This window comes from Eleutherodactylus coqui, chromosome 1, assembly GCF_035609145.1.
Source record: "Eleutherodactylus coqui strain aEleCoq1 chromosome 1, aEleCoq1.hap1, whole genome shotgun sequence".
NCBI lineage: Eukaryota > Metazoa > Chordata > Amphibia > Anura > Eleutherodactylidae > Eleutherodactylus > Eleutherodactylus coqui.
In genome coordinates, this window is record NC_089837.1 from 175,172,595 (window position 1) to 175,184,739 (window position 12,145).

Genomic DNA, 12,145 nt, shown 5'->3' on the forward strand with positions numbered 1-12,145 from the left:
GATATGTGCCATTCTGCCACATTTAATATTGAAACACTTTTTATAGCCTCACTCAATTGTTTCAATTTCACATTTACAAATTTACTATGTGTTACATGTACGTATGAAAAAAGAAGTTGTCTTTAATTTATATCACCATATTAAAGGAGTGATTTATTTCCATTCATTATGCAGTGAAGCCCCCAGTACATACCGATAGTAGTCCGCTAATATTGCCTTGTTTAGTTATTTCTTTCTATATGAAAAGTTCTGGAATCCTTCTCTTCAGGTGGATCATGTGATCTCATTGTCACTGACTGGGATTTACTTGTCTCTGCATTCTCTTAAGAAGTTACCATTTCTGTCATCAGGGCTTCCTGTATGATGAAACAGCATAGACTGTTCTATACATGCTCTTCTTGGCGGGGAGGTACTCCTATTTAAATTACTGATGATGATTATACAGTTCCCGTCACACTGTTATAATGAAGGAGATCACAGTTCATTAACTTATTTAGCATATTAAGAAGAGTATAAAAGGTAATGATAATCACACTGTGCTCCCAACAGGCAGAGATGGTACTGGCTGTAGCTGGCCATGTGATGTTGTGCTGATGCATCATGGGAATGCTAGCACAATATAGAGGAAGAAACACAGGGAGAAATCTGAACATTAAGATAGGGTCTGATAAGTATCAGAAAGGAAGCTGCACTGCATGGAAGTGAGTACAGTATGCATATGAGACATCTAAAGCAGGACAGATAATCAGGTGAAGAGTGCAATGATGGGAAAATGTGGTTTTGTTGAAGTGTCTCTTTAAGCTTAGTGAGAAATTTATGATATAATAATATAATAAAAACTGATACTAGACATCTATACTAGAATGCAACGTCAGATGACATTTTATTACTCTAATGTAGAGGCATCTAACAGCTGTAGTATAACATTGCAATAAGTATAAGGATAGACTGACACTCTGCCGGTTTGTTAAAGAAGTATCTGTGACTGTCTCATTCATCTGAATGGAACTCGCAGAAATCTATCTGCTTCCTACCAACCCCACTGATATGAATGAAACGAATTTTCAATCACAGAAGATTTCTGCAACAAATCTACTATAGGTGAATTCAGGTGCCCTCAGTAAAAGGACGTCTTGCTTAATTATGTTGTAACTTATAAGGGACTCTTAAAAAAAAAATCTTTAACACAAATCATTTTTAAAATATGTTTTAATGCAGTAGACAAACAATGGGCCATTTATGGACTTCATATGATTTTAAGGTTATCTTCCAAATAAATAATACACAATGGCTGTATGGGTGTAAAGTATCTTCTGTCGAGTTCTCACAAAATATTAACAATTCTTTTGAGAAAGAAAATGTTGTTTTCTCCTGAATTACTTAAATAAAATGGTAGTGTGGTGTAAAACTGATTCTGTCATATTTATTTAATGCAATTTTATATCAAAATAAATTACAAATTCTAATATATACATAAAACTGTACATGTGTATCATGAAGTATAACAGAAAGGGGTTTACTCTCTAGCTTCCTTCCTGCATGGAATGATGTTGCCTATAATGTTATAGAGGAAACTTTTTTTATTTATTTAATGGCATCCACATGACCTTACAACCATATTTCTATATTTCTTTAAAATAACATTGGAACTATCATCGAAGTACAAAACAGAGATGGCATTAAGCTTTGTTGGCGCACAGCATGGCTTGGGGACATGTTCAGGAAACATGAGGTGAACCTGCAAGAGGAAATGAAGAGTATTTTTTACTTGTTATATTAACATATTAATAAATGATAATCATAGATCTTCAACATGGGACATCATATATCTAAAGCACCACAGATTAGTTCCAAGGCAGTCATATCATATGTGCAACCTGGGCATCTGCACAGGTGCCCAAAAGCCAAACTGGTCCTAAGATAATGGTTCATGATTACTAGTGGATAGCAGTCCAGTAAGGAATTATTTGTAGAGACGTGAAGGAGGTGCTCCTTAACTACAACCTCTGTCTGACCTAATCTCATTGAAAAGGAAGGGACCCAAATAATGTTATTTGTGATTGACTTTTGGATTGACAAAGACAAGAAAGGGCGAAGCGGCATTTCTCTCCAGCCCCACCAGTCATGTTTTTGTAATAGTTCTTTCTGCAATCATTATAGGTTACTGTGCTGAATCCTTTATTATAGAGAAAGAGCTAGAAATTGCTTTCCCATCTCAGAGAATCCCTATTGCATATAGGTTCAGAAAAGCATTCCATTCTCAGCCGGCTATAAGTTCTGGCACAGATTTGTTGACTGCTTTACTTGCTCATATTCTAAACATCTTCCAGTAGTATGACACTTACTTTCTGATCCTACAGCATATGTAATCACTTTCAGAACTATGGTCTTCCAAGGAACTCAATGCAATAAAATGAGTTTGATACCTGACTTTTGAGGCCAAATCTTTCTTAGGGGGAAAATATAAATAATGAAAGGTTAACTTATGAATGGCAAGTTCAGCTTGACTTGGAAACATTCATGGATACTTTAATCAACACAATACAGAGGGACGAAAAGGTAGCATATTTCCTGCTGGAGACACAGGATAACCTGAAATTCATTACAACCTACATTGCATGGTCCCACTAGTAAATGGAGAGATGGAATATTGATTTTATTTTAGAGAGAATTGCTGTTGAAAATGTAACCAATATAATTATTAATGTAGTTCCAAACCTACAATTTGAATGCCCACACCCCTTCCTGAACACACTGCACAACGCTGTTTTCATCATTCCCATAGAGTGAAGTGGAGTTATGTAAACAGCAAAGCAAAGCAAGCTAGACGGTTCCCACATCTCACATCTTGCAGAAGCAGCATAACTGATTGTGCTGTGATATTTATGTAACTCCTGTTCACTTCTATGAAAGTTGCACAAACAGGGCAGTACCGGATGCTTGGCTCTTTCTGCAAACCCAGCCACCTCTTTCACTACAAATGGAATGTAGAGCCGGAGCAGGATTGGGGTGCCCTTGTTTTAGAGATAGCTACGAGTCACAGAGGTTGAACCTAAATTATCAGACATTTGTCATGTCAGAGATGAGAATCCCCCTTTAAGTTGTCTTTTTTAATACAAAGTTTACTCACCAAAGTTTGCACTATGGCATGGTTCGTGGCATTCATATGAGCATTAAGTGGAAATGAACATTCCCCATCGCAATAGAAAGCTGCATAACCCTCTGGAGCTATAATCCAATCCTATTGCAAAACATAAACAATGCAAATCAGATAATGTCACACAAACATGAGGAAATGCATTCTCAAAAAGAAAATCAGTTTTGCTCTTACTAAAAAGGACTTGTCCTGTCCCTATGACAGCTGGGCCAGTTGCATGGCTTTTTAATGGCTGCCCTGCTCACTCCAATGATGTGTCACTTTTGTTTATACTCACTCTGATAAGCCCATCTGGGGTTTTCTTGGATTTGTCTCCCCGTCTGCCTTGAGAATGTGTCAAGTGAGAAGTCCCTACCACTCACTGTCAGTTGGTGATGTTAGTTAGGACCACTCACAGGATACATTCACAGCAGTGAATCTAAAAAGAGCCTGTATGGATGTGAGCATAAAGAAAAGAGTTCTTCATTGGAGGGTGTGGGGATGCGGCAGGAGAGCTATGCAGCCGGCCCTACTGACATGAGGATTAGACAAGTTCTCTTTAATTATCAAAAAGGCTCATCATATTGAAGAAAAATGCAAAAGAAAGGTTCACCTTGAAAGTTCTTCTGACATGTCAGTGAGATATAAGTGATGTCAGTGGTGGAGATATGTGCCTTGTGACCCTTATCAATCACTATAATGAACACATACATATGGGGATATATTCTCCTACTACATGCTTTGGACAGGAGACACAAAGAGTTATTTCAAACTTTGAACAAATCCTATGAACAGGGCTTCAGCCCCCCCCCCCCCCCCCCCCTTGTGTAATTTTAAAGATTACAATGATATAGAGAAACTCTATTGGGAGGGTAGTTATTTTCTGCAGTTTGGATTACAGGAAGTAAAACACTGGAATGGTAGTCCAGAGGCAAGCTTCAGAAATCCCAAAGTGCAGTGTCTGTTTTATTTTCTGTGTGACTTGAGTAAGGGGATTCTGCTACCCAGAACTACATTGTTTTATGGATCTCTGATACTAATAAAAGCACTTTGGGGTTTATGAAGTTTGCACCCAGACTATATCAATGAGTCATTTTTCAGGAAGAGATATTCTGCAAAGAATATATATCTGCTTATATGACAGCTTGTATACGGGGGTCATATTGGAGGGACCAGAAAAAGAAGCTGCATCACGTTTATATGCCTATATGAGACCTGGTCTGTTTTAGGAAAAGACATTTTGCAGAGGATATAATGCTGCTTGTGTAAAAGCTTGTATACCAGCAGAGAGATTAAACAGGGTTGTCACATCTGAATTGCATTCTTGGATGGGATTGGCACCCTAGCGGCCATGAAACACTGTGTGGCAGCAGCGTCATGTACAGATTGAGTGCTTATGACATGTTTTTGTCCCATTATGCGGCCGTGATAATTACAGGCGCATTAAAGGACAAAACAAAACCATTGATTTCAATGGTTTTGTTTCACTATCAGGATTTTACCCGTACAATTAATGGGAGAGAAAAGATAGGGCAGGACCAATCTTCCTGTTTTTTTCAAACTCCTGCTCTATGGTGGGGAGTTTGAATGAGCGTAAGAAAAAAAACCTTGTCCATGCGCAACCAGTTCGCACGAGCGTATACGTAAGATGCTGTGTGTAGAACGCAGCATTTACAGCTGTACAAGCTTGTCGTGTGCAGGCATATCACTGCATAGGTCAGCGATTTTGCACTGCACATGAAAGCATATTTCATACACACTGTTATGCACAGTCTTAAGGCCCATTTAGACACAACAACTATCGCTCAAAAGCCCTTTTTTGGTGGTGCTGCTGCTAGGGCTCTCCTTCTCCAGTTACCACCATGTTTCTTGCTCCTACTTTCCCCCCCAAGTTCAAAATATGTCAGATAGGAACTATGGAACTACAACTCTCATGATTCCATGCAGAGCACATTCGGCCCTCAGGGCTCAGTCACACGGGCGCATCGGCACCCGTACACCGGTGCCGATGCACCCGTGTGACTGCAGGAAGGAGACGGACGTACCTGAAGACGGCCGTCTCTCTGCAGCGCCGGAGGAAAGAATACATGACCGGCAATGAAGCCGGTCACATGTTCTTTCCTCCGGCGCTGCAGAGAGAAGGCCATCTTCAGGTACGTCCGTCTGCTGGTATCAGTCACACGGGCGCATCGGCGCCGGTGTACAGGTGCCGATGCGCCCGTGTGACTGAGGCCTCAAGGTGTTGTTGCTGTTACTAATGGTGGTGGTAAAACTGTTGCTGCTGTTTCTCCTGCCATGTTTTTTCCTCCTCCTTCTGATTCCCCCAAAATGAAAATTTTCTAATGCACAAAAAACAGTTGGAGATTCTTGGAGAAGGTCCATGCTTGGCTGTTCTATTCACCTGGTAGAATGTGTGCTTTGCAAATTTAAGGACATTGTTTTTAAAACAAGCATCACACCTGCTATCTACCATGGAATACTTTTTGCTAGCTCTTCTGCTTTTCCTTGGAGCAGTAGTAGGAGGCCCATAATTGGTTCTTCTTTTCAACTGGTAGAATTTGTCCTTTGAAAATGTATGACATTGCTTATAAAACAAGCAGTACAATTTCTGATCTAGAAGACCCTATGTGGGCCTTCTTTTGCTTTCAGAGACACTCCTCTGCTATGAGTGACCACAACACTGCGCCGCATTTTAAATAATTTTTGGGAGGAGCACAGTATTCCCCAAATGTGTGGCTTGATTCTCATGAAATCTGGGAGCCTTTGGCTGCATTTGGGATGTTCTAGAGGGCAAATTAGTGAGCCTGATTTTTTCACTCCCATTGACTTTAATTTGAGTCGAAATAAGCCATCCCACCTTACGATTCTGGTGAAATATGACTGATCCTGACATTAAACAATTATTCCATTAATCACTCTTTACTAGTGGACACTGTACAGAAATTGACTCTATTTGTTGCTATTCCTCGGGTGGTCAACAGGATCAAGACTACTGCAGCTGTTAAGCCCATTTTTCTTAGCAAAGGCCTGTCAATTCCCATACCGTCATGCACAGTAGCTGCAGGTTCTCAGACAGCTGGCTGGAGACATGCTTTTTACAATTTTTTCAACCTTGGACAACCCCTTTAACATTACTGTATTGAGAATAGACTGAAAACAACCAGAATGTTACATACTTACCTGCCAGCCTAGGTCACGGAAGCTGACATAGAGTTCATGTTTTTTACAAGCTTGCTTCTGTTCACTTGTGTTGTAATCTGTGAACAGACAAAATCAAAAAGCACTCCTTAAGGGTATGTTTACACATAGTGGAAATGCTGGGGAGGTGAGGGGGTGCCGTGTCTTATGAAATGGTGCACATTTTGACTCTGTTTTAGAAGCAGAAATGCTGTAAAATTTGCCGTGGAATTTCCACAGCATTTCCGCTGCTTGTAAACAGACCCTAAAATATTTATGGTTACTTTTAAAAATAAACAGTTTCCTACGGCTTAATTTCACTTATGGTTATATGTTGTATTAGTGCTGCTATTGAAAAAACTGCATTGATGTTAAAACATTCTGGAACCATAGCCAACGGCGATTTTATAAAACCGTTGCTTTGCACATGAGCACTTTTTATGCGCTCGTCCGATAAATTATAGAACAGAAATCGCAGATCACACCTATCTGCAATCTGCGATTCCTGTTCTCTTCTCTATATGCGCTCAATGGGGCCGCTGACAGCAGCGCCGACCCCATTGAGAACATATACTAGACAAATCATTCTTCTCTGCCACAGCTGTAACAGCTGTGGCAGAGAAGAACGATTTTTGCCCATTGAATTCAATGGAGCCGGCAATACAGCCTGTACTCTCTGTAGTATTCAGCAGTCGGGGATTTAAAATCCCCACCTGCTGAAGGAGCTGCCTCTGATTGGTCACAGCCTGACCAATCAGAGGCAGCTCTCACTCCCACCTATTCATGAATTCATGAATGACAGCTGAGAGCTGCCCCTGATTGGTCCCTGCGCTGAGCCAATCAGGGGCAGCACTCACTCACCCATTCATGAATTCATGAATGGGTGTGAGTGAGAGCTGCCTCTGATTGGTCAGGCTGTGACCAATCAGAGGCAGCTCATTCAGCAGGCGGGGATTTTAAATCCCCGGCTGCTGAATACTTCAGAGAGCAGTTCAGGAGAACTGCCGCGGGCCGCGGCTGAACTCCGTCTGCCGGGACAAGGTGAGTATATATTTTTTTTTTATTTTTACACATTTCTGGATGAATTGCAGGGAAGGGCTTATATATTTAAGCCCATCCCGAAAATTCATCGTGAGATCGCCCGCAGCGCATTGCTTTCAATGGAGCCGGCTGTATTGTCGGCTGCATTGAATTCAATGCGCTGGAGAGTTCCGGCCCGTTTCTATTGAAACGCGGCTAGGAGCAGTTTTTTCGGGCGATTTCTCGGCCCCCGTCACGCGATTTGCGGATGCGCATCCGTCATGCGATCCGCAAATCGCGGGAAAAAATGCCCGTGTGACTAAGGCCTTAAAGTGTCTGTTCAGGGTTAAAAAACCATTGCTGCTTTATTACAGAAACAGCATCACAGGTGTCTATGGGTGTGTCTGATAGCACAAATCAGCTCCATTGAAGTGAACTAGGCTGAGTGACATTCTGGCATTATGCTTTTTTTTTTACAGTGTTCGGGCTCAGTCACATGGGCGCATCTGGGCGCCGATGTGCCCATCTTCCTGCAGGGTAAAACGGACGCACTGCAGGTACGGACGATTCTCCGCACCGCCGGTAGAAAGAACATATGACTGGTTCCATTGCCGGTCATGTGTTCTTTCTTCTGGCACTTTGGAGATACAGGTGCCCAGATGCGCCCGTGTGACTGAGCCCTTCATCATGTGAAATAAATAATTTGATTCTTAGATAATGTGGGCATTTTTAGATTTGGTGATACCTATTATGTTTTTTTATTGTTTAGATTGGTGGGAGAGATCAGAAAAGTTTTCTTTTTTAAAATTTTAATATTATACATTTTGTATTATTAAAAAAAAAATTATTTGACTTTTTATTTGCCATCTTTCATTTCTTTTAGTCGACTTAGGGAAGTTTAACTTGCTATCAATTGATCACTTCAACAAAATACTGCAGTATTTCTGTATTGCACTGCATTGTATTTTTAATGCCCACATATCAAGTCCTTCTACAGGCATTGCTTAATTTAGTTAAATACATGGCAGTTCTGGGAGCCTTCAATAGACCCAGAACTAGAATAGCAACTATTGGCACCCCACAATCATATTGTGAATTGATATCAAGTTGGAGGGATCACCTCCCCTGCTGGCTTACAACTTACAACATGCCATAGTCAGCACTTAGTGCTTATTCACACAGGCGTATTGTCACCGCATATTATGCACGCAGTGACTGGAGGCAATGAAAGTCAATAGACGTTCATTCTTCCATTTACATCTGTGTGTGGGTACTGCATATCGATACACAGCAGAAATAAATCACAGCATACTCTATTTCTTGAGTGGACTGTATATCAAACGCTGTCCATACACATGCATTCATATGGGCAGCATTTCCATATGCATCCGCGTTCTTAACAGAATAGGGAATCTGAAAAAAATAAAAATCACACTGCGCATGTCCATGACATCAGATTCCCGAGCATGCGCAGTACCGATCGCAGGCCTACGTGATCTCTGTCGGCTTTCTGCCAGCAGAGCGTATGGACTGCAATATGTACAACATCTCAGGAGACTTGCAGTGTTGTACACATATGTCCATGTGAACCAGCCTTCACAGTGCATACAAGCTGTCAAATAGTCGGGATCGGAGCCAACTCTGTGGCTGCTTGCAGTAGGTGTTAGCTGTTTTAAGCAGCTGACACCCACCAGATATACAGCTGCTCGGCTCCCGAGCCCCCTTCATACCCAACGCCCTTGGACATACATATACATCACAGAGGGGGGTTAAGGTACTTTTGCTAAAGTATTACAATAATAACACGTTTGTTTTATACTTTACTGACAAGGCATTAAAGCACAGAATTGTATTATAAGCACTGCCAAATATCAAGGGAATGAACAGTTTCAAGAAAAAGATGGTTTGTCATTGTATACAATACACTGCGATAGTTATGGATGCCCTGAATTCCTCATCTAAATATGACCAACATAAAGTGAAAGGTTGAGCCTGCATCTGTTATCTATGAATGGCCGGTGTTACCTATGAATAAATGCTACATCGATAAACTGCCATTTATAACGTGCTCCTTACCTGCATTGGTAGGCATCTTAGATGCATCATGTTGAGCTGTAGATTTGTTCTTGTCTTGTTTTTTCCTTTTTGTATTTGCAGCTCTGACTGAGCGGAGCAGAAGTTCGCTTGCCTTGAAAAAAGCAACTAAAAAAGGCTGCTTTGACTGAGGGCCATGCCTACCAATAAGGCCCACTGACTTAACATTGACACTCCTACCTAAAAAGAATATAAAAGTAACAATTACAAAAAAATTATTGACACAGTGAATAAGTCACCAAACAGCTCAATCACATTTAGGTCTAATGCACACGGCAGAGAGAAAACAAGTCAGAGGTACATGGAGGTATAGAATAGCCCTAGTCTTCTGTTGGTGTTGTACTATGGTCCTATTCAACTCAGAGTGTGTATGGATATATAGTTGCTTGCATGAGGCCTTGATTTAATGCATTTTGCCATGTTTTTACCTGTTTTGTAATAACTATTCAACTAAAAATGGAGAACTGCTTCTGAATTGCAATTTTCTTAACTAAAAGTCACCCCCAGAACAAAATTAGTAGATGACTTAAGTATTCTCAGCTAACCAGAGATTTCCATCTGTGGATTGTTTTAACTTGGCAATGCTTATAGAATTAAAAGCAGCCCAAACTTACTGGTTTTGGAAAGATCAACAGATTAGTGTATGTGTGAGAAGCCTGATAGTCCTTCACCATAATTAGTTCAGTTAAAGAGGTTGCCCAAGTTAAGGAAACCCCTATTACCGGGTCCCACATGCATTAAAATAACTAATCAGCAGTTCCTCATCTCTCCTTGCTACCCTGCTGCTGCCAGTAGTTTAGGTTTCCCTGTGATGTCACTTTACAGGCTGCAGTAAGTCTGAGACTGTCCACATGAGGTTTACGGTAAGCCATAGCAGTCTGTATACAAACACAGTGGAGACCAGAAGTGGGAGATGAGCAGGTAGCAGAGAGAGGTGAGTTACCTCTGATTTGTTATTTAACGCATGGGGGACCCAGTCACAGAGGTTTCCTTAACTCAAACAGAGATTAGACACTGGCAGTTGAAGTGTCAGTAGTGAGCGATTAATGGAATAATCAGTTTGTGTCAGGATCAGGTCAATTTCACAAAAGTCATTGTGAATCAGGACAGTTCATTCCAACTCGCATTAAAATCATGGTGATTAAAAATCTGGCTCACTAAATTGCCCTTTAGAAGTTTCCAATTGCAGTCAAAGTCCCTCAAACTGCATGGGATTGCAGGCACACATCTGGGAAACACTCTGTTTCTCCTGAAAATTGGTAAAATTAGTGTATAGTGGTGCGAAGGTCACTCATAGGACAGGAATGTCACTCAAAACAAAAGAAGACCCACATAAGGTCTTCTAGATCAAAAATAGTGATAAGAAAGACAGCAGGTGTGCTGCTTGTTTAAAAAGCAATGACATACATTTTCTTCCAGGTGAATACAACACTCAAGCACGAGTCTGCTCCAAGGAATAGCTGTAGAGCTACCAAAAATTACGCAATGCAACACAGCATGTGTGCTGCTTGCTTTAAAAACAATATCATAAATTTTCCATGGACAATTTCTACCAAGTGAACACAACACTCAAGCACAGGCCTCCTACTCTTCCTCCAAGGTAAAGCAATAGAGATACCAAAAATGTCAACGATGTCATAAATTTTGCAAAGGACAAATTCTACCAGGTGAACAGAACAGCCCAGCATGGTCCTTCTCCAAGGAAAAGCTGTAGAGCTTCAGCTGTTTCTTGTGCATTAGAAAAATGTAATTTTTGAAAAGGTTGAGGAGGAAACATGTCGGGAAACAGGAGAAGGAGAGCAGCAGCACCACAACAACCAGCAACAGTACCTTGGGGGCAGAGTGTATTCCTTGTGGAAACATGAGAGCTGTAGCTCCATATTTCCATATTGATATATTTTGCAGTAGAAGGAAATATGGTGGAAGCTGGAGAAGGAAAGCAGCAAAACCTCCATTACCGCCACCAGCAATAGCACCTAGTGTGGCATTTGATACAAATCTGTGCTCAGTCAAATGTAAGTAAAAATTGCCAGTGTGCTAATAAGTAAAATCTGCCATGGGAGTGCAGACGTCAGATGAAATCCATGTCTGGTTCATTTTTATAAATGACAAGCACATTAACATTATCTGTGCACAGGTACATGCATCTGTCAGTTATTGCACCCCCAGCTATGCTGAGCAGCACCCCTTCTGATAGCACACTGGCAGTGGGGCAGACAAGTACCTCTAAAGCTCTGGCCACTCATCCAGCTTAGGTACCCAGAAGTCAAAGGGGCCAATGCCATGTTTGAGTTCATCCACGCAGGAGCTGACATAGTCTTGGAACATCAGTTGCTGCCTATGTCTGTGAGTCCTACCCTGTGTTGTTTCTGCCGGCTGTAATGGACTGAGCAAACTATGCCACACCTCTAAAAAGACTGCCACTGCCACTAGTGGCGGTGCTGCTGCGGTGGCTTCCTTGCTCATCCGTCTTGTGTTCAGCTGTAAAATGACCACTAGTTGCACTGTGCCTATGTTATATATGGCTAGGTCATGTTACACAGACATCCAAAGAAACTGCTGCCCAAATGCAAGATGGAGAACCCAATTGGTGATATCATTAAGATACCATGGCTGCTGATTGGCTGCACGCTGACCTCTGTAGCAGACATTATGGGAAATTCGATATTCCTGCAGATATCTGCAAAAATTGGGTCAGATTTTTGCTTAAGCCGGGCG

The 12,145-nt window shown here is 41.3% G+C and overlaps 1 protein-coding gene across 2 annotated transcripts in view; it reads right to left on the reverse strand.

Annotated features, from left to right (window-relative positions):
- Positions 1–1,220: 1,220 nt before the first annotated feature.
- BMP5 (bone morphogenetic protein 5) overlaps positions 1,221–12,145 on the reverse strand; it is a 149,998-nt gene continuing 139,073 nt past the window's right edge. Inside the window, exons 4-7 of one of the 2 annotated variants that reach the window (XM_066603949.1) lie at positions 9,410–9,607; positions 6,317–6,393; positions 3,131–3,241; positions 1,221–1,738 (exon numbers count right to left, since the gene is read on the reverse strand). In XM_066603949.1, coding sequence (XP_066460046.1) covers positions 1,589–1,738; positions 3,131–3,241; positions 6,317–6,393; positions 9,410–9,607 — 536 coding nt within the window. In that variant the 3' untranslated portion in view covers positions 1,221–1,588. Of the gene's footprint in view, positions 1,739–3,130; positions 3,242–6,312; positions 6,394–9,409; positions 9,608–12,145 lie in introns of both variants that reach the window. The other variant, XM_066603958.1, reaches the window with a different exon arrangement.